This window comes from Gobius niger (genome assembly GCF_951799975.1).
Source record: "Gobius niger genome assembly, chromosome: 3".
NCBI lineage: Eukaryota > Metazoa > Chordata > Actinopteri > Gobiiformes > Gobiidae > Gobius > Gobius niger.
In genome coordinates this window covers 24,691,768-24,714,394 of record NC_136854.1, presented here as the reverse complement: position 1 = coordinate 24,714,394, position 22,627 = coordinate 24,691,768, and the positions used below count along the sequence as shown (strand labels likewise).

Here is a 22,627-nt window from a genome sequence, read left to right as displayed (position 1 = left end):
ATTTGTTTGTCATTTTTCCAACAGCCTGCAAAAAAAAATATGACAGCTTTTACTGGCTACTTACTAGCTTTTACTTCCAACAAACATGTAACAGAATATTAAACTCGCAATGCTAAACTTGTGACATCTTTCTATCCTTGTCATATATCGTCTGGTATAGCCTGCCCCAGACATGGTGTTATTTTGATATGGTGCAAAGGAGAAGGCTGTGTCTGTTCTGTGGAGTCTCCATATCTAGTCTACAGTTAGAGACCATACCCTGGTTTATTGTATATGTAACACGAGGGACATATTACAGTTATAAATAAAGTGTGGCTCTGGAACAAATTCAACTTAGCTTTGCAAAATGATGAATATAATTTAAAAAGAGCAGGTGGTAAGTAGAACTACATTTTCATGGAGCATGTAAATGTAGTTGGCAGATCCATCACACAGACATCCCGCTCCATGTTTAAAGCATGTACCAAATCGTATTTACACAAACCGCTAAAAAGCTGTTATAATTGATGAAACCAGCAAGCAAAACACAAGAGAACATGTGCAATGAAATAAACATAGCAAATTCAATCACTTAAAAATAATGTAAAACTATTAAAATAAACAGATACATTACAATGCTTTAAGGAACACCGTCATGTGACGCTCCCCAGATCTAACCAAAGCCAGCTTAAAAAAATGAATGAACACAGGACAAAACCCCATTGTGAACCTGGCCCCTCATCATACTCAAATTTATATAAAAAATATATACATACAAATATGTAAATAGTTTGTGCTACGCATGTGCTGTAAAAAAAATGTTTGTGCTGTTATAATTTTTGAGATATTAATGACTGTTTTATTGATTTGCCATGAAACCTAAATGAATATAAAGGTTAGCACGAATAGAAGACCCCCGCCCCATGCCCCTTTATTGGAGCTTTCGCAACCTACCTGTGTGGCTACTTGTTAGGTACAGGCCACTCAGGCTTCAGCTAGACCTTTAACTTATTTGGATATGGAGAAGCTTAAGGAAAGGAAAAGGACTTCTTCTGTATAGCGCCTTTCACTGTATGGTCACAAAGCGCTTTGCATGGGACCATTACATACACTCCACACCCAGTGGTGGTAAGCTACCCTAGAAGCCACAGCTGCCCTGGGGTAGATTGACGGAAGCGTGGCTGCCAATCTGTGGCAACGGTCTCAGACCACCACCAACCACTCTCTCTTACAGACACACACCCTATTGTACATGTTTTTAGTGGTAGGGGAAACCGGGGTACCTGGAGGAAACCAACGCAGACATGGGGAGAACATATAACTCCACACATAAAAGGCCTCGTCCAGGTGGGAATCGAACCCGGGACCTTCTTATTGTATTAAGGTATAGCATAATACAATTTATACCTGTTATGCATACCACTTTTATTTTAAATTTTCAATGAATTTACTTTATGTTTACGGAATGGTGTCATGGTTTGAAGCAAAAATTAAAAAGAAATGGCCCAAAATGCAGACTGCAACTAAACAGATTTAATATGTGCAAAATCCAAACAAAACACTGATGAAAACCAAAAATAAAGCAGGAACAACTCAAAAACAAACTCAGTCTCGGACATGAAGACAATGAACTGACAAAGAACAAGGGAAACACAGGGGTAGAAATACATGAGGACGCGGGGCACAGGTGAGACACATTAGGGCGGGGCAGGCAATGACGAGAGGGAAGTCAAACAGAAAATCCCAACAGAGCAAAAAGACATGTCAAAATAAAACACCAAAGACATAAACGCAAGAAAACAAACCAAAACGCCGGCACGGCAGCACAGCGGTTAGTGCTTGTGCTTCACAGCTAGAAGGTCCGGGTTCGATTCCCACCAAGGACGGGGCCTTTCTGTGTGGAGTTTGCATGTTCTCCCCGTGTCTGCGTAGGTTTCCCCTACCACTAAAAACATGTACAATAGGCCAGGATGTATGAGAGTGTGTTTGAGAGTGCGCATGGGGGACGACGGATGAAAATTAGCCTAAGGCTACAATCCGGTGTGGCTTGTTCATTAACTTGCACTGTCCCTACCAAATAAACCATAAAAAAAAAAAATTAAAAAAAAAAACAGGGCAACGAAAGCAGACCATGACAAATGGTTTCTATCAAGTTATTCCATAATTTGCATTATACTTTATTATTGCATGAAAAGCCCATCTCCATTCCAAGGAAATGAACATGTCTATAACACATTGTGTAACCCATGTGATCACTCTGCATGTGCATTTTAATCAATGGCCAAATTGGAGCATAAACTAGCAGAAAGACCATCAACAAGCACTAGATGAAGTGGTGAAGATGAAAAATTAACATAAGAAGAGGTTTTTTACTCTTCATAAAATATAATTTACACCCAGAACTCTTACAGCAAGTGCTGTAATCAGTCTTTAAATCAATATAGTGACACTCGAGTAGATGAATGTACTTGTTGTTCTGTACATTTGCATCAAATATGAGCAACAAAAATCCATTCTAATTTGAATTAAAATCTTGTCTCATAATCATAGGATTTGGATTAAGATGTCGCAGAAATATTTTACATGAAAACTTAAAGTAAATGGGCAGTCATAAGAATTTGAATCACTTTGGCAAAGTTCAGACAGTGATGGAAAACTGGGTCAGAGAATGTACAACTTCCAGCATAGGGTGCTCCTAGTCTGCAGAAGTCAATATTTATCTGTCAAAAGGAAAGAGCATTGATGATCCAGTAACAGCTGATGCATGTGAGGCACAAAGAAGTGAAACATTATGGTGCATTTGTGGCGATCATGCTATCATAGTATCATAGTATCATAGTATCATAGTATCATAGTATCATAGTATCATAGTATCATAGTATTGATAATAGTGTCAGGATACATTTCTGTCACATCCACAACAGCAGTACTTAACATGAACTGATAATTAGATCTAATTACTTAGATCAAAGACCACATAGTGGCATTATAAAGGATTCATGGGTCCATCGTGAATCAATTGAGCTGCGATTTGATCACTTGCACACTATCGAACCCTTTATAGGAAGCACCCTGGGCATTTTTCTTCTAAATGAAAAATGCAACCATGTTGAACTGCTCCTAGAATAACAATTAACCTCTGCCACAATGTTGACTGTTGCATAAATATGTAAACCACCAAGTGGTGTCACTGCACATCGACCTGGCAAGAAAGAAAATCAATGTAGAATGGTTTTAACAGCACTTAAATCTATTTCCTTTGAACTAAAGTATTACTAAAGCATTACAGTTTAGATTTATACAAAAGTATTGGTCAATTATGCAACATTTCAGAATTCTTTATGTATCCCTCAGGGTGGCAGCCATATTGCTTAATGTTTACTGTTATGTAATTGAGACTTTATGTAATACCTGCAGCGAGCAACAAACCAGCGTAATTGCTGGAACGCTTCCCAAATGAGCTCTTGTGTTTTCTGTCTACCTAAAAGCACTGGGTGACTTTAAGCAACGCATCATTAAGAGCAGAGGTGTGCAATCTGAGGCCCGGGGGGCAAATGCAGCCCACCTAGCCTTTCAATCCGGCCCGCAAAAACATAATCAAGCCTGATATGCCACAAATGTTTCTCTGACATAAAGAAAGATATTACTGCCGTCATGTTGTTGCTTTTTAAACGTGTTCACTCGATTGCAGGTTCAAGTTCAAAAACCCGATGTGGCCCTTGCATCAAAAATGGCAAATGCTCATTGCACGCTTCATGAGGCCCAAAGCACTTTCAGGAAAGGAACCGGTCACCCATTCACGCTCTCTTTCATATACCAATGTACACAGACACTGGAGGCAAGGTGAGTGAAGTGACTTGCCCAAGGACACAACGACAGTGTGCATCTGCTGGAGCCGGGATACAAACCCTTCCAATCATGAGACGACCCACTCTACCATCTGTGACACTGTTTGCCCATACCTGATCTAGAGGGTTTCCAATTATAAATGTGGGCATCGGTAGAATCTCCTTTTCAAGAGAGAATGATGTGAGAATGATACTCTTCAAAAAGAATGATGCTCACAGCAAAGTCTGTCTGCTGAAACATGGACAATAAGTCATAGATTGAACTCGGCTTAAGATATAGTAATTCAACTTTCTTCTAAACATCAAATGTGATTTAGGACTTCAAACAACAACTGAATGGACAAGTCGTATTGCGCATAATGTGAAAAAAATCAAGTAAGGGAAAATGCACGACAAGGTGTCCATTAATAGAACTAACTGGACGACCGTGGAGTCCCACTTATACCATGGTCCCGCGAACTGAAACTGTTCATTGGGGCCTGTTTGCTTATTTTATTTCACTTTTTAATCAGTTTTACTTGAAAGTAGTCCCAGCTCAATTGTTTATTGCTACTATGGAAATAGATGCAGTGGAGTGATATAGAACGTTATTTAACAGTTGCCGGGCTAGGTGCACTTTTTTTTTTGACACCCTCCAGCCAATCAGAATCAAGTATTCACCCAGACCATGGTATAAATTCTGGTAATGTTGTAGTTGCAAATTATAAATCATATTGCATTTTGTTACTTAAAGGTACCCTTAGCTATTCTCCTGGAATGTATTTCTGTCAGTAGGTGTCAACACTTTCAACACAGACGCCCCTAATGAAGGAAACAAGGGTGTTTCATGAAACACTTCAGCCTGAGTCACGTGGCATGTATGTCTTGAACCGTATTTCGGAGCAGTGTTTTGAAACGCATGCGCTTTGGGACTTGGAAACAGTGCCGAATCGCTGGTTCAAGACGTCCATCTCTAAATGTAGTTGCATAGCTTGGATAATGCTGATTGTAAATTGCATGCGTCTGTTTGGTCCAGGCCAGTCTGAAGGCAAGTCGGCTGCTCCGCTGGGACGGCATGTGGTATGCTGGGGTCCGCAGCACCTGACCAGCTGTTGCGGAGTAGGCCGACCAATCAGCCCGGACCCCTGGGAAAGAGCCCCGTGTCTTAAAGTTGCTTCCATCAATGTTCATGCCCTGCTCCTCCAAACTCCAACAAGCCTCCCGCTTCTACCTGCTTCAGGCCCCATTGGCTTTCACAATGTTTTTGTAATAAATCACTCATAACTGTATATATTTAGATGACAATGATCTGCCTAGAAGAAAAAAAAATCAGAATTGTCTTATATCCAACTGTTGGACGTATAAAAGTCAAAAGAGACATAGAGGTGATTTTTTTTTTTTAAATCTTTGTTCAAATGCCCTAACATTATTTATTTTTATGAAAACCCACAAAAATAAACTTGATAACAATGAAGTGTGTTACATTTATCCATCATTCCACATATTGTCATTATCGAATAATCGCGTGAATCCAAATATAACAAAAGATGTCATTTCTCAATAGACCACTGCATTCCAGAGAAATAATCATAATTTATGGGTGGGCCGGGGCTTTGGACGGTAGTTACATCCTGTGACAAGTCAGAAGCATTGACTCACAAATATGCCCAGCAGAGGCAGAACACAAGATGACATTTTCAAACAGATTTGTTTGTGTATTGAGTTAGACATTTCAATGGCGTAATTATGTCTCTCGTTTCCTACACAAAAGGGATGTACTGGAAACATCAGGATAAAATGTTCATCCCCAATATCATGAGTCACCAGGCCTGAGAGGGCTTCAACAGAAAGCTGCACAAATAACAAGTAGGTGATTGTATAAAGAGTATTATCTGAACATAAGAGGGCAGTGCTGGTAAAATCACTTGTGTACCAGTTATTTTGAGGTGATAGTGGATCAGTTCATGGAAATGGTGGGATGATGACAATGACATATTTCTCAGCAAACCATCACAGAATATGGTGTTATTTAAGGGACTTCATAACTTGCATACCCATTTCACTTCAGCAAACGCACGCTGTCAACAGTCAGTTAGTAGGTGGAAAATGGAGAAAGATTTTCAGCAGAATGTCGGCACCAAGAAGCTGTCATGCAGCGTTATCATTCTTTATTGAGCTCTGCAATTGAAGTAAGATGATGACACATGATTGCGTAGTCCTTGTCCCCATCCATTACCTCTTTAAAGGGAGAGTATAGCCCTTTTATATATGTGCACGTTGAGATCCTGAATGGAAAACCCAATGGACGCTGAAGGACAATACCACAGTGCTACAAGTTAACTGCAAGGACTACATAGGCTGTGCACCCCCTCCCCCCGTCCCTCTCCTACAACCACAGGTCGCTGGGTCACAATCGATTAGTCTGTTTTCAACAAAGAAAGTACCCCTGTCGAGCACTCCACTATCAAAAGTACAGGCCATTTGCCATTGCACACTTTAGAAGTTTAAAAGAGCCTGCTGTCCAAGTCTTAAACACCTTATACAAGTCCGGGGAGGATTTCTCTCTGCTGCTTTGACATTTAGACATGATTGATGTTGAAGGACATACAGAGTGATTGAAACAAACGCTTCCAGCGGTGTACTAATGTGTGAAGTGTGATGGTAAACATTCCCTCAAAAGTGACACACTGACTGCTACAGATATTTAAAAAATGTAATCGTTTCCAAACGAAGATAACAAATATCACTGCAACATAAGCAATCACACTCATTTATAGTCGTATCTGTAATAGCCTATTATTGTATTCTGAACATACTAAGACATGAGTTTGGAGGATGGATTTACTCCTATGGTTTAAATGCCAGTATGAGGTCAGTTAGTGATTTTAACTGTTTTTTAGTGCAGTGGTTCCCAAAGCGAGGGTCGGGGCCCCTGAGGTCTCACAAGATGATTGAGAAAATATTTTGTACATTTCTGACAGTGAATTTGATGTCTTTTTGATTGAAAACAGCATATTTTAGTGAAATTAGGCCAAATATCAAAAATATTGCATCCAAACTTACATCATTGAACCAGATTTGAAATGTTTTGCACCTTAATTGATCATAAATCCTAATAATTTTACAGATGGGGACAGAGTTGTCATAAGATTATTGAAAATAATTTTAGACTTTTGTTTCCCTTTGAGTTTGCTATTGGAATGTTGCCATGGTAACAGCATCAAGTTTCTGAACAAAATATAAAAATACGATTAAGGTAAAATGTGAACAATGTTATTGTCTCTCTCATATAGGATTTTCTAAACTATATGGGATTTGCTTACACTGAGTTTCATCACGCAGCAGACAGGCTTTAGTAAAACTGTTTCCAGCACTGCTCCTTCTGAGACGTCTTCACCTCGGGCATTCTGCGGAGCATGTCTACATGTATGACCTTCAGAACTGAAGCACAGATGAGCTCTCAAAAGCCGCAGTCAGTCATCCCCCTCCACCCCCATGTTCAGGAAATTCAATGTTGCCCTCTATTTACACGTGCCATGCGTCTATCTTATGCCTTTAATGTATTTAAAATGGACTTAGCTGTTTGAGTGGCCATGAACTGCGATGCCAGATAGCCTACTATCACATTCTGTATGCACCCAGCATCCCCTCCTCCTCAATAATCACACATGCTTTCTTTCAAAGTTGGAAAATTGTATGATTAACAATCAGCAAACATTCATCAAGACAGGTCCTCAGCACGGAGTTCAAGTGCTCACAGGTGACTCGAGAGTGTGCATCTGATGTGCTGAGCACCTGGAGCTGCTACACTACAGTATAATTATGTTTACAGAGTGTTATTAATGCAAAGCCACTCTGACACACTCCCCATGCAATGTGCATGGGGAGTGTGTCAGCCAAGCTAAACTAGGTTAGTTTAGCTTGGCTACATGGCTAGCCCTATGCGGAAAGTTCTGAAACTAAGTTCTAAACTAAACAAAAAAAGTCCAATAGATGCAACTGGATTCTAATCGTGTTAGTTTTAAAACCTTTCCTGATTTACCACATGATGTTGCATAACTTCTAACAGTCACGATTCCTGTTAAAAAAAAACTAAGAGTGAGTAATCACAGCAGTCATCCAGAAATCCACCTGATCCAGAGGTGATATAATGTGCAGCAGAAAGATGTGTGTGAATGAGTAGGGGAAGCTGCAGGAATGGCATGGAAACCATAGGCTGCTCAGCAGGGCTCATTATCTTCTCTGTGAGGAGATGGAGAGGGCTGTGTGGTCTGAATAAAGAAGAGATTGGAGATGCAAATGTGAAAAATGAAGAGACAAGAGAATGCATGATCAATAGTTCTTGTTTTTGAGCCCACGTGGATCAAACAGTCCAGAATATTACACACACAGATTCTCATAAGCATTACCGGAGGAGGACGTATTTCACACCACACGAGGAGAGGCACGTGTTTGTGCACACTTGAATGTTCCTATAAGGGACACCATGCCCCAGGGACCAGCAGACTGTATTTATAAAACCAAGGCTATTGATTAAGAGGTCAGCAGCAGAGACCTCAGCTGTTCTCAGTTATGGTAAATACTGTATGTCTTGGACAACTATGAATTTACAATTGCGACTGAATGTTTTTTCACATTCTGCACTTCTTTACACATTTCATAAACCAAGATGATAAATGGCAAGCAGTCCCTTTGTGGCATTTTCTTTGAGTAAATTAAATAGAATGTCTTTTTGTAATTCACTTTTTTTATTTAAGAGAAAGGGGGAAACAGCGCATATTAATGAACATTAAAGAGATATGTAAATATCCCAGATTAAAGCCATTGGCTAATTTCTATCTACAATCCCCCTGGCAGGTTTATGTTACACAAAGAACATTAAAGCTAAGAAACATACAAACTGTATACAGTGAAAAACACAGGCGAATAAAGACATACGAAGACAACTGAGCATGGACTATGGACAGTGAAATGGACCGTGAAAAAGAACCTAATGTATCTCTATGGCACATCCTCCTATTGCACAGTCTCATCTTCTAATTATATCTTAAAGCACATGCTACCTGCACTCACTTCTATTGCACCAATCCCAATGGCACAGATTTCCACTGCACATATCCATCTTCGTCTATTGTCTTGTGAGGCCTATTTGCAATGGATTTTGCATGGACTGCTGTTAGTTTTCAACTTAGTCCTCCTTTAATCTTAGAAAGACATTAATTTTCTCAAACATTTACAAATTAAGGCAGTATTTATCCTCAAAATTGCAACAAAAGGAAAGCCCAAAACTAAACAAAATACTTAACTTAATCACAAAAACTTACTCTAAAGGAAGTAAGTCAGCTATTTACAAACTTTACAAAAATCTGATTAACAGAGGGATCTCGGCAGATGGCATTAAAAAAAAATCTGGGGGAAAGAAATGAATATAGACACAACAGGTGATCACTGAAATAATATTTGTCTACGTCAAGTTCAGCTGGAGCAAATTTAGCTGGACAAACATGATACGTTTCTTTTTGACCCCCAATGAACAAAGGAGCATTAACTCACTGGGGGCAGGAACAAGAGAGGAACAAGATCATCACACTCACCTTTTTTGGATTTGCACAAAAAAGAGACCTTTTCGGACTGAAGTTGGACATAAAATAGAAGAAAGTGTGTGTAATTGTCACAGCAAAAAAGGCAATTACAAGGAAGGTAAAAGGTCTGGCTGAAGGTGGTTGAAGAGACCCATAAAAAGGAATGATTTACTTTCATGCTGAGGGTAGGTTAAAATGTCCGTCCATCCATCCATCCATCCATCCATCCTCTTTATCCTCTTTATCCTCTTTATCCTCTTTATCCGGGGCCGGGTCGCGGGGCCAGCAGTCTCAGCAGAGATGCCCAAACTTCCCGATCCACGCACACCTCCTCCAGCTGTTTGACATAGTCCCACCAGCGTGCCCTGGGCCTTCCTCGAGGTCTTGTCCCACTAGGACATGCCTGGAACACCTCCCGTGGGAGGCGACCAGGAGGCATCCGAAACAGATGCCCTAGCCACCTCAGCTGGCTCCTTTCGACCTGTAGGAGCAGCAACTCTATTCCAAGCTCCACCCAGGTAACTGAGATCCTCACCCGATCTCGAAGGGTGCGCCCAGCCACCCTGCGAAGGAAACTCATTTCGGCCGCTTGTATTCGCGAAAGTGATCTTTAGTAAAATGTACCCCTCTTAAATCTGTAAACAAATGTACGGATTTAATGTAGATCTCTGCTGATTGTAAGTGCTGCACACCCTGAAAGGCAATTCATGTAAGAAAAAGGAGACGAATGAGAGGTTTCCATTTCATGTGAACTGTCACACATTTGATTGTGTTTTGAGCCAAAACCAGGAAAAGAACTGGTTTTGTGACCTACTATTGCTAGTATACAAGAGTGAACAATGAGCCATACAGCAGTAGTTCAATAGAGAATGTACAGTATCCTGCACATTGGTACATGCATTTGATTGGAAACCAATCACCAAAATTTGAAAGAAGGGTTTTCTACTATTGATGTAATGATGGGAATCAAATTCAGCATTTTGATGAAGCAAAAGGCATGCTTTTCTAGCACCTAACATTGAGAGGATGTTTATGCTATTCAGCAAGAAACATATGGTTTGGAGATATGTACAACGCGAGGAGGCCAAGTGAAGGCAAAAGATCACAGTAGGGTGAGGTAGGAGCGGTGGTAATCGGGCTTAAGACTGAAAGGGGCAGTGTGTGCGTAACGTGCAGTGACTGGGGCTATAAGCGCACACCAGGAGCAGATTTCTGAAGCCTCCTGTGGTCTCCACAATTCGTCATTATGTCACTCACAAAATGGCTCAGTGGCAGCTCTTTGTCAAGGTCGACAGGAAGCTTCTGGAAAACAAAAATTGGCAGTGTGTGGTGTAAAATGTTGCAAGGTGTCTCAGGGTTTGTTATTTCATGGTTTATTCCAATTAAATGAAATCTCTATATGCATCGATTTTAATTAGGAAGCCCCAAGAAAACCATGGCAGTGCAAATACTACCCAATATTCATCTCAGTTTACTCCAAGCCTGATGAGTGGACTGATAAGCATTGACATTTCTCTTTCATGAGTGGCTAGATATTGATTGTGTGGTCCAGGTGTTTAAAAAGCACCGTACGTACGATGTTTACTGTGCTTCTTTGACAGCTTGAGATAGGACATTGCCATACTAATACATTGGAACCTGATTCGAACCATCGAGCTCTGGCAGCTATATTGGGATTGAAGAATTCAGGTAAATGTTGCAGACCAAGTGGTAGGAGGGAAGTACATCTGAGTACTGAGTGAAGGCAAGAAGTACAACACAACTTATCCCTGAATGGGGGGCAAGGGACATGGCGCATAGAAGACTCTGATTTTCTTGTCATGGACTTTTTTTATATTTGTATCCAATTGAATGTCTTTCTTGAAAAATATCTTGAAGTCAGGAGTTTTGCAAACTAGATAATAACAATAATAATTTGTGAAATCCAGTTTTATATTCATGATCATATATTAGTGAATTTAAGGTCTGACAAAGATGGACTTCCTTGTGTTATTACGACTCCATACACAGAATCAGAGTTTATACTTTCAAATGAAATGTCTGTCCCTGAATTTTGCATTAATTTCAAGTAGAATTCAGGACAAACTGTTTTTTTTCTGTTCTACATAACTGGCTGCATCCGCACATCATGCTTGGTCATCACCTCTTGATTCACTTTTGTTTCTTATTGCTATATTCATTGTCCATCCATTGCAGATTGATAACAAAGGAAAATAGCCATTGCGTTAGAGTTTGCACAGTCCTTGCGAAAGGCAAAAGATCTGGCCCTTAAGTCATAGCTCTGGTTATTTACTGAATTGTCTCTCCCTTCTCTTCACTAAATTTTTTGTAGAATTTGAAGAAAAGTTAATGCCTTTAGTGTATTTTCCGTTTCTGTGATCAATACAATTACTAAAGAAAAACTAAACTTAAACAGTTTCTGGGTTGGGCTTGAACCCTGGACCTTTCTTTATAAACCTGTGCTGTATGCACTAGTCTATCAGGCACAAGAAGCTGCATGGTGCCACATGGATCTCCTCGACCTGTGGGTCTTATTGAAGGGAGAGTGGGGAACAGACCAGATGTTTTAAAATCCACATCTGCTCTGGCACATGTATAACCTGGAGTTTAGGATTCCCCGATTTCTGAAGTGAAAACAAATGCATCTGATCTGATTATAGGGAAGATATTGTAACATGAAATGAACTTTAACTTCGGAATATGTTTAACACCTATACAATGAATATTGTGCTAGTCTGTGGCTGTGTGGGAGAAACTTCCTGTTCTCAGCCCACTGACCTAGTTTAAACAGAGAAACACCTGAGCTTTTGAGCTGTGATACAAGTCTGTGAACATTAGGATTGTTTTCAAACAGAAAACCTCTGCAGTCTCCTGCAGTCATCAAACTATTTTTTTATTTTTCATTATTGACCTTTATTTAACCAGGATAGTCCCACTGAGATTAAGAATCTCTTTTTCAGGGGAGTCCTGGCCCCAGAGGGGAATCTATTGTACATGTTTTTAGTGGTAGGGGAAACCGGAGTACCCGTACTATTAGGCTCAAAGTTTGTCCCACATTAGACAGACTACACTCAGAACAGTTGGTAGCAGTTTCACAGCTAAATTGAGGGTAAAGACACAGGAAAACTAAAGGATCATCTATATTTGACGGCAAGAAGCTATTTTCTTGGGAAACAAGTTTCTGTGAAATATGCACGTTCTTTAAAGGTAATGTTATCATAATTCACTGATTATGAATCTGCATCTGCATCTGCAAAACCTCACACTTACAGTATGATGCAAGTGTTTGTGCTCCCAAACATACCAACCCTTCACAAACTGAGGGCCTCAGTGGTGCGTGGGTAAGTGTTTGGGCATCACTCGCTCACACAGTGGGAACCAGATGTTTACATGCACTTCATAAACTTTTACTTGTTTTAGTCAATTAGAATTTTCAAAATGATTTCTATTTGCTAAATGCCAGAAGAATGAGCGATAGAATTTTAGAAATGTTAGAATTTTTGTTGTTACTTTTTCAAACTCAGGCGTTTACATACACTAAGATTACTACACTTTTAAACAATCTGTGATCTTGGAAGCACAAGTCTGCCTCATCCTTGGGTGTCATTTCAAGACGCCTGAAGGTGCCACGTTCATTGGTTCAAACTCCAAGTATAACATTTATGGAAATTTCCAGCCATCAAACAGAACAGAAAGAAGGCAAGCTCTGTGTCCCAGAGATGAACATGCTGGTCATCTGGTTCTGTATCTCCCCTGAGAGTATACAGTCATTGTACACTCTCCATTACACCATTACAGTCTGAAATGTATGTGAGCTCTGATTGTATTTTGTCATATTTGAAACCTTTGATAGTGTTTTTTAAATGTATTATTTAGAAATACAGATATCACAAATCAGCTACAATTTTGTAATTTTCTGGTAATTAAACATCATAAAAAATGTGTAAATACCAAGTTCTAATAATTTTACAGTTTTTGCAGTACATCAGGCATGATTTTCATACAATGAAACTATGGGTCTAAACAAGACACCTACTTGTACATTTGTGATGGCTTAGCAGACTAACTAAACTAACTACATCTGACTAGAAGACAGTATAGGGCTGAGGGCCTAAGTGAAGGGAGTGAGACAGACAGATAAGTCTTCCCACTGAATCATCCAATGAGCCGAAAATCCGAGCCTTGAGCCACAACACAAAGTTCTTTTGGAAGGATCTGTTATATGCAGGATTCTTATTTCCACTCATCTGGAAAAGCAAATGTGATGTCTAAAAATCTGGAAACAAGGAGCTTTTTAAAACCCAAATGGATTCTGCCGCTTCATCACAAATATTTGACTTGTCCCAATATTCTCCAGAAGACAGTTTTTTTCCCTATAAAATACTGAAAGTGTGAAAATGGATCAGTTTCACACCAGGGCTCCAACGATTTTCTCAATGCCAGAAGCGGAAGCTACACCTCCAGAGTCACCGCGTTCAAGGAGAGAATCCAGCAACTTAAAGTTGTTACAAAATATCTGGCTTTCTATTTCTTACATTGATGCAACTCATTTCTGTTTTTAATGTCGGCCACCGCTCATTTGTAAGATGTGCCACAATGCAAATATCAAACATATAAAATACAATTGGCCAATGCAAACTGTCAAGTTGAGGGTATTGAGGACACTTGATGACGCACTACTCTAGTGGCAGGCCACAACGCAACAGCAACTTGACATCAAACTGACAACGAATATGGGTCACTTACAGTTTAATGAGCAATTACATGCAATAACACAATAATGGTGTACTGACATTAGATGAGCTGTAGTCATATGAGCCTGCTAAATGGATAAAATGCCATGGTAACCAGTGGTTTCTTTGTTTTATAGTTGAGACACTACCAAGTTTAGTTTAAAAGAAACAAAGTCCCAAAATGGATCCAAATGTGGGAGGCATAAAATGTTGAGCACAAATGCAAAAATTATAAAACATGCAGTGACTAATACACTCTCACTAAAGAGCACTTCTAAAATGTAGGACAGAGAATAAATTAAACGAAGCTTTAGAACACACAAGCAGCTTCAACACGTGGATCATAACCCTTGTGGAAGAAGCAGCCAGAGAATTGTAAACAAGTTTTAATTTACTAACTTTCTACTTCCTAATCTAAACATGAAGCTGATCAGGCTCGAGGCAGAAGCCAAAGCATGACAGATTTCAGATCAACAGCTATGAGCTCACCTGCCACGGAGTAAACATGACTAATTTTACACATGTAGATAGAAATACAGGATGTTTATCTGTTCATGTGTAAAACAAACTAAAACTGCATCTGCTATTATTTAGCTAAACATATCTCCCCTTTTCTTTCTGTACATTTTCTTTTCATCAGGCTGAGTAAAATAAAAAAAGGCGGGAAAAGGGCTTTGATGAATGGAGTGGGACGAGCCATGACTGATCAGCCAACTGCTGTACTTTGGGTTTTGATCCCAATGAGGACTGACAGGCCATCTGACTGCCGCTGACTCACATGTGCACAGATACACATCAGAATAAGCCGTGGTGCCAAAATGAGCAGGGCCACTTTTCCCAAAATGAGAAACCTAAAATGGCTTCTTCACAGCAATAGCACACAAAAGTCTCAAATTAGGTTGCCATGGACTTATTCGTCAGAGAGATTGGGAGTTGTTTATAGCGCATCTCCAATCCGGCACACACGCATCCCTGCTGTTACCATCTTTGATTTTTGGAAGCATTTGAGTAAACTTCCAAATTCTGAAATCACTCACAGCGGCAATGAGATGCCAAAATGTAAAGGAGTTAAAAGAGGCTTAAGTCATGTCCCTACCTTCTTTTTGGAAGTGAAGCGAGTCCCAGAGCTCATCTGAGCTGGAAGTACCTGTCATATCAAACATAGCTGCGAGAAGGCAGACGTCTTAATCCAGGCGTTTGATGGTGTTTTGCGGTTTGCAGTTTATTGAAGAGTTAACATCAATTTACATGAAATGAAAGAAATGACAATGTCCACTGTGTTCTAAAGTAGTGGCTGGGTGTATGTATATAATCTAAATTTTAGACCAATTGTTGACACTTATCGAATACATGGTGAGAAATAAAACCAACAAAGGCAAATCGGGCACAAGAAAGATTTCCAGGGGGTTTATAAGATAATAGCCTTTGTTGATCTCACAATGGAGACATTTGCTTGTTACTTTCACTGTACTCACATATTTTTTTATGTTAATACTACAGTTTTATATAACTCTTCCCTCACCCTCCACAGGCGGTCCCTTTTTCCTCCAAGCCTGGGAGCTAGAGGGCTCAGCGCAGTATCTGTATACATACATTTACTTCCACCCAATCCTTGAATATGATTTTTATTGGCCATAACAGGAAAGGGAGGAATAAGTAAGTACACCGCCTGAATCTCACTGAACTCCAACAGTTTTGTGAAGAGGAATGGTCCAAGATTCATCCTGATCATTGTGAGCGTCTAATCTGCAACTACAGAAAAGCAGTTATTGCTACAAAAGAAGGATCAGCAGCTATTTGATACAGGGGTTCACTTACTTATTCCATGTATATTGTGAATGTCCCAGGTTTTTCTGCAAAATATTGTGATAAACTTGTGAATTAATTTTTCTATTGATGATAGCGTGTTGTCCAGGCCCTGAGGCTACCAAACTGACACACACTATGCACCTGCACCATACTTCACAGTGAACATAGGGTTTTGATGTTGGTGTGCTGATCCATTTTTCCTCCACACAAGACGCTGTGTGCTCCTCCCAAACTATAGGTATGCAACTTTGGTTTGTAAGAGAAAGAGCTCTTGCATGCTCCACAGCACTACTGGACAAATATACTGTGGACTGACGGACTCAAAGTTGAACAGAAACACAATTGAATTTGCCCTATTTAGTCTTTTCCTAGAAACAAAGTTCATGCAATTAAACTCCTGTGCCACAGATCGAGCCAGATGCCCTAAATGTATGTGTCCCAATTACAACAGAAGAGATGCTGAAGAGGTGAGCAAGGCCCCAAAACTGTTGAATATCTAGAAAAAACAAGCAGCACAGGGCAGTCCAGAGTGTGCACCGCTGCCTGAGTCACAATGCACATTAAGAACCACCGAAATAGAGCCCTATTAATAGACAGCGAGATGCCATCTGTACAACCTGAAGCACGCATCATAAAAATGAATAGAAAGGCCTTTTGTAGCATAGCCCTAAATGAACCCAACATAAAGTAGGTTGAAGATTTTCAGAGCAGAAGGTTAGTAAAATAAAAAAAATGTTGTGTGCAAACAACTAATAATATAAAATATATTTCCAAGATAATCAAAGTTGCTTTCCAATCTCATGCATTGTTCATTCAGTCTCCTTTCACGGAGGTGGTATAATCCATAGCCTCCCTGGGGTGGACTGACAGAAGCACGGCCAACAATCAGTGCCTCTCACTCCAGCTACCACTAATTACTCACTCTCACGTCCTATTCATTTGTAGGCAAGGTGGGTGAAAGGTTGTGCCACAATGACGGTAGGCCATGTACAGGTTGAACTTGGAATGAACAACTAACTTTGCTGCCCCAATTTAATTTACAACTAAAGATTGTGTCTTTATTTCCAGAGTCCTGGACAGATACTCTCCCTGGTTCCAGCCCAAATAAGGGGGCTAAGGCAGTATATTGGGGGTTAATACCAAGTTTAATACAGTTGTATCCAACTAATATTGCCTTCAAATAGCACAATTTTATGCATGCAAGTTTTACTCTTAGCTTAAACATCTACATCTGAATGTGTGGTCATTTGGTGAACACGTTTTGCATGTACAGACTTTTCCTGACAACCCATTTATCCAGGTTTGGGCATAGCACAAAGAATAGCTACAGTCACAAAATTGCCCTTAGGATTAGATCAGCAAATTATTTTGACGGCATCGATAGGTTTGCTTGAGTTCCTACTAAACAGATCAATTGCGACAGACTTAACATACTGCATAACGATCATATACTATGAGTCACTTCGTAAATGATTAAGTCTTGGCCATGTAAGACGTCTGTTACAAAACCTAGACAACACCATCTGTAAATAATTTAACAAATCAGATGAAATTTACATGTTACAGTTGCCATAGGAATGAGACGTGGGCACTAGATTCACACATTATCTACATTCCACAATTTGATGAGGAGAAATGGCAAATGTTAATACATGAATAGTAATGTTCAATTTACCGCACGAGCATGAAGGAAAATACATGTTTTGCACATTTTGAGGAGGAACAGGGGAATTTTCAGGCAACAATGAAGGTTAATGGACACATGGGACATCATTTATTTTTGGCATGTGTCACACTTCCTTATCGTCATCCTTTGGCTTCATCCTGGCAGAATGACACTGCAGCACATGTTTCAGTGCCATGGGAACGAAACGCGCTCTTTCCCCCTATAACATAGAGTCTAGACAATGCACACAAGATCAGATTCAAGATAAAATGATTACCAATATGAGACTTATTTCTAAATCAAAGCTGCACAGAAACCAGATAGAAACAGGCAGTGTCTCTCATGATGGGACAATGGTATCACTGGTAACCGCCAGGTACACTGAAAGTGCAATTAAAGAAGCATGGACTGGTGTTGACAAAAGATCCACTGATAGACAATGGGGAGAAGAGGACACGAGTCACGACACAGTGCAGCATGTCATGTACAGGTCGAAAGCTGTACCAAATATAAAATACAGTTTAATTGTTTAAAACTGTTCTAAATAAAGTGATTTGAATTGAAAGAATCTCTATGGCTCAAAATAAGGCAGATTCATGTCATGCATTTTTTTTAACGACAACTTGCTGAGCTCTAATAATTACTGGCTTAGTATATGCCTTTTTTGTCAGCACATCAGGAACCCCACCAGACTGACTTAAAACGTAGAACAGTAAGATATCTTTTTGCAGCAGTGATAAGCAGGCTTGGAGTGTGATGGTGGAAAAGCATTTTGGACTTTCTCAGCAGCAAGGTTTCTCACAGTGTCAGCCTTCATGTTGGCACAAACAAGATGTGTTATTTGTAAGTATTAATGTTCCTTAAGTGTGATAGAGTCATCTCCAAAAAGTTCCGGTCTTTTTCTGTGCTCAGGTACAGCACCCCCAGGAGGCACACATGTTCCAGGATGTATTATCACTATGAAAGAAATGGGCTGAGATGTTCCCTGTACCTTATCATTGTTTCCGTACTGTTAGCTAACCTAACAAGGCAGAGCGAGACTTGGTATGAGAGACAACGCTGTGTCCCAGGGGAAATTTAGCAGGATCAACATTCTGGCTTACAACTGAAGAAGAAGAAACTATGAAACTGAGGATGTAAGTTTCGCCTGCTGCACAATGTTCTTGGCAATTCATCATGTGTAACTGAGCATGGAGGACAGATAAAGGGGGTTGAGAGACTTCAAGAGTAATGTCCTACAGACGCACAATCTGTAGTGCAGTGTAGTCATAATCAAAGCAGTACTAAGTAACTTGTTTACCTTAAATCCTTTTCGTAGTCCCTCTGTGGGTAATACAAGTGTTAATGGGATTATTAGGGGGTCTCTAATCTCCCCCTGGTGTCTCTGGCCAGAAAACCACACTTGCAGCTTTCCTTGTGTAATTGTGTAATTGGATGAACAATATCCCTCTCTCTCTTTGTCTTTTCTGTCAGCGTAGTTTTTACTAACGGACAATTAATAAGTAAAAAAAACACAAGATGATATGACACCTGCAGTGGCGCTTCCGGCCTCCAGGGGCATGTGTTACTTAGTTCTACTTTAAGAGATATTTTTTTGAGTAAAGTTACTTTAAAATAATTCAACAGGTAACACACCAATATAAACTCTTTTTTTATGTGTCATGCATTGGGATTAATATACTTGCAGTGAAGGCAATAGTAATAGAAGTAATGCTATCATTAGTAATAAAATAAGTAAATCTTTTCAATGCAATTTGTTGAAGCTGTGTTATGATGTTACCAAATGTTGTTACATTAAAAAAATATATATAGTAATTTGGTATCAATGTCTGTATTATTTGATGCAGCTAAACTATCATTCTCTGTGAATGAAATATCCTGGTAACCCAACCACTCATCAAACAACTCTTTTGACTGGATTCTTGTTGCCCAAACACTATTTTTCATGCCCGGCTTGCTACAGTCACTAACACCTCTCTTCTGCTCCTTCCGAGTTGGTCCTGTGTGCTCATTTCCATGTGTCTCCATCATTGGTTGCTTGGATATTCCTCTTCAACAGGCTGCCTTACACCGATTGGTTGAAACTGCAAGGAGGGCACAGAGAGCTTTCTCACCATAACAGCATAAAAGGCAGTGGAGGAGAGACAGACGAGGACTTCATGCGTATATATCTGAGAAGTGGAACAGCCTAGAACGTGCTGGGAACATGACTGAAGAAAGATTATAAGATGATTTCTGAAGGCACTATTACAAGACAGATTGTTTTCAAGTTATCTGCAAATCCATAAGGTCAACATGTCTTTAGACGTGAAGGAGAAGACCCAAGTTCGCGTGGTGTTTTTGGGAGCCGCCGGAGTGGGAAAGACCGCCTTGATCCGCCGCTTTCTCCAAGACACTTTCGAACCCAAACATCGTCGCACCGTGGAAGAGATGCACAGCAAGGAGTACGACATTGGAGGGGTCAAAATCACCGTTGAGATTCTTGATACCAGTGGCAGCTACTCCTTCCCTGCCATGCGTAAACTGTCCATACAAAACAGCGACGCTTTCGCTCTGGTGTACGCAGTGGACGACCCGGAGTCCCTAGAGGCGGTGAAAAGTCTCCGAGATGAGATTCTGGAGATCAAGGAAGACAAGTACACGCCGATAGTGGTGGTAGGCAACAAAGTGGACAGGGAAGACGAGCGGCAAGTGTCTGCGGATGACGTCTTGTCCACTGTGGAGATGGACTGGAACAACAGCTACTTGGAGGCATCGGCAAAGGAGAACACCAACGTGGTACAGGTGTTCAAAGAGCTGCTGCAGCAAACCAATCTGCCCTGTCGCCTCAGCCCAGCGCTACGCAGACGCCGAGAGACCTTCCCCAAAGACACGGACTTCAGGCCACCGATGAACAAGACCAACAGCTGCATTCTGTCATAACACGCACGGCTGTGAGCGAGGGGTTACTCGAGTCTGCGGGACAGAGGAACAGTGTATGAAGGGACTTGTAAAGAGCCATGTAACTCTGAGGAGGGCACTCAGCTGAAGCCACTGGAAAGATGAAGAAGATGTGAAAAAGAAAGGACCATATATAATATCCAGAGTAATGTTGTTGCGGCTTTGGTGACGATGCTTAGATCAACACAGTGAAGCTTTTTTAGATTTTAATGTTCTCTAGACTGTTCAACTATCTGTGCATTTATCCTAATTGTTAAATAACGTTGCATTACTAATGATTTGATTTCATGTTTACATCTTTTTATACATTTACTGTAACATTCCATGTTTTTCAAATGTGGTGAAAATGAAAACGTCAATTTATTGTACAGAGCACCTTTCATTTTTTAATGCATTGCTTAAGTAGCAATTTTTTTTTAAAGGTTTTGTAAATAGATATTTTTTATCATAAAATTCACAAATAATGTTTTGTTTACAATGTGTGTTGTGAAATTAAATGTGCAATAACAATAAAATCATGGGTTAACAGTTTTTTTTTCTCTAAATAATACAAAATATAACTAATTACTATATTATATTGCATAATAATTAAAATTGAACACAAAGATGTTAAACTGCATCATAAGCTCAGCAGGTAGTGCCGAGTGTAAGACTGGACAAAACAAGGGGATTTTACAACTACATGTATTGTATTCGCATTTTTAGCATTTACTAGACATTTTAGTGAAATTAAAATAGTACAAGATGCATGCAGCTTTTGCAGAAATAAGTCAGAGGCTTTTTCAAGGTTCAACACTACAAGTGTATATTTTTATAAGATACATTGAGAAACTATAAAAGCCAATATTTGTGAGCGTCATAAGGGTTTTCATTTGTGCTACAAGTAAACACACCATTCTTTTTCTACTGTGCAAATTACCAACCAATGTGTCACAAATTAGGAAGACCACTCTCCACATCTATACCAAAAATGACATGCCTTATTATCAACCTTCTGCCTTATCAACACTGCCCCCTGCTGATGTAGACCATGTTCTACAGCTGTGAAATCTAAATTAGGCAAATTGGGAAGTATACACTACTTTTGAAGATTATTCCACCCTGAATGCTCACGCTTTAGATTATATACTTTTGAAAAAAAAAAAGAAAAAATCTATCCAAGTGCAATAATTGTTGTGTTTAAATAAAGGTTTGTGTAACAGAGTGCTAGTTCCTCCTTTAATCTCACTTCAGCTAAACCCAACATGCGTACCAGGAACAATGGTGAAGCTAACCCCTACTCTTTCATCCATCAGATTACACTGACCTTAGTTTCCTTTTTCATTTGAGGAAGTGGCCCACAAACGTTTGTGTGCAGTTCCTCTTTCAGGTAACATTTAAAACATTCTTCCGCAAGTCATTTCATTTGCAATAGGAGACAGGGAAACGTGCTTCAGTCTCATGAGGGAACACATTTGAACACATTTTGACTGGACCCGTCTTTGCTCCTGGACTTGGTCAAAGCTCCTCAGCAGATCACGAGCTCTGAGGCGTTTAGAACAAGTTCAGGGTCAGGGACACATCGCTCCAAGACCAAATGGGCTCATGTAAGTAGTCAAAGAATTTCTGCCATTCAGGAAGTTATGCTTAATAAATGAGGAAAAACTGTTTGTCTGTGAATGAAAATAAGTTTGATGAAGTCACATGGCAGATGGAAATGCTTAGAAACTATAAAAAGTTTGAGCAACAATGCAAAGTATGGCACTCAAATGAAAAGGAAACGTATGTTCTTTGTTAACAACATGCTCCGTTTCATGAAAAGGATCAGCCGCATGCGTGACTGAAACTGCTACTGAAAGTCAACTGTCAGGTGGCCAACAATAGTAAACGTCTTCTTTATTTGTTTTATTCTAGAAATATTCCGAGTCCGACAACTATTTCCACTTTCCGAACCAAAATATAAAATGTGTCTTTTGCAAATGTGTCATTCTGTGTCAAGAAGAAAAAGAAAAATCAAGAATTTATTTGGTTTGTGTGAATTTATTTCTCAGAATAGTGCCACAGCAATTATAGCTACCCATGAAGGAATTAAAATGCACAGTAAGTGTACAT

The 22,627-nt window shown here is 39.8% G+C and overlaps 1 protein-coding gene across 1 annotated transcript; it reads left to right on the top strand.

Moving 5' to 3' along the window:
• Positions 1 to 19,714: 19,714 nt before the first annotated feature.
• On the top strand, positions 19,715 to 20,954 carry LOC306961494 (ras-related protein Rap-2a-like). Its single transcript, XM_079554260.1, has one exon. The coding sequence runs from the start codon at positions 19,892 to 19,894 to the stop codon at positions 20,516 to 20,518; it is 627 nt and encodes a 208-aa protein (XP_079410386.1). The 5' UTR covers positions 19,715 to 19,891; the 3' UTR covers positions 20,519 to 20,954.
• Positions 20,955 to 22,627: the final 1,673 nt, after the last annotated feature.

What these genes read in the sequence shown, in the direction of transcription:
- LOC306961494 (XM_079554260.1), top strand. Translation starts at nt 19,892, where the DNA reads ATGTCTTTAGACGTGAAGGAGAAGACCCAAGTTCGCGTGGTGTTTTTG.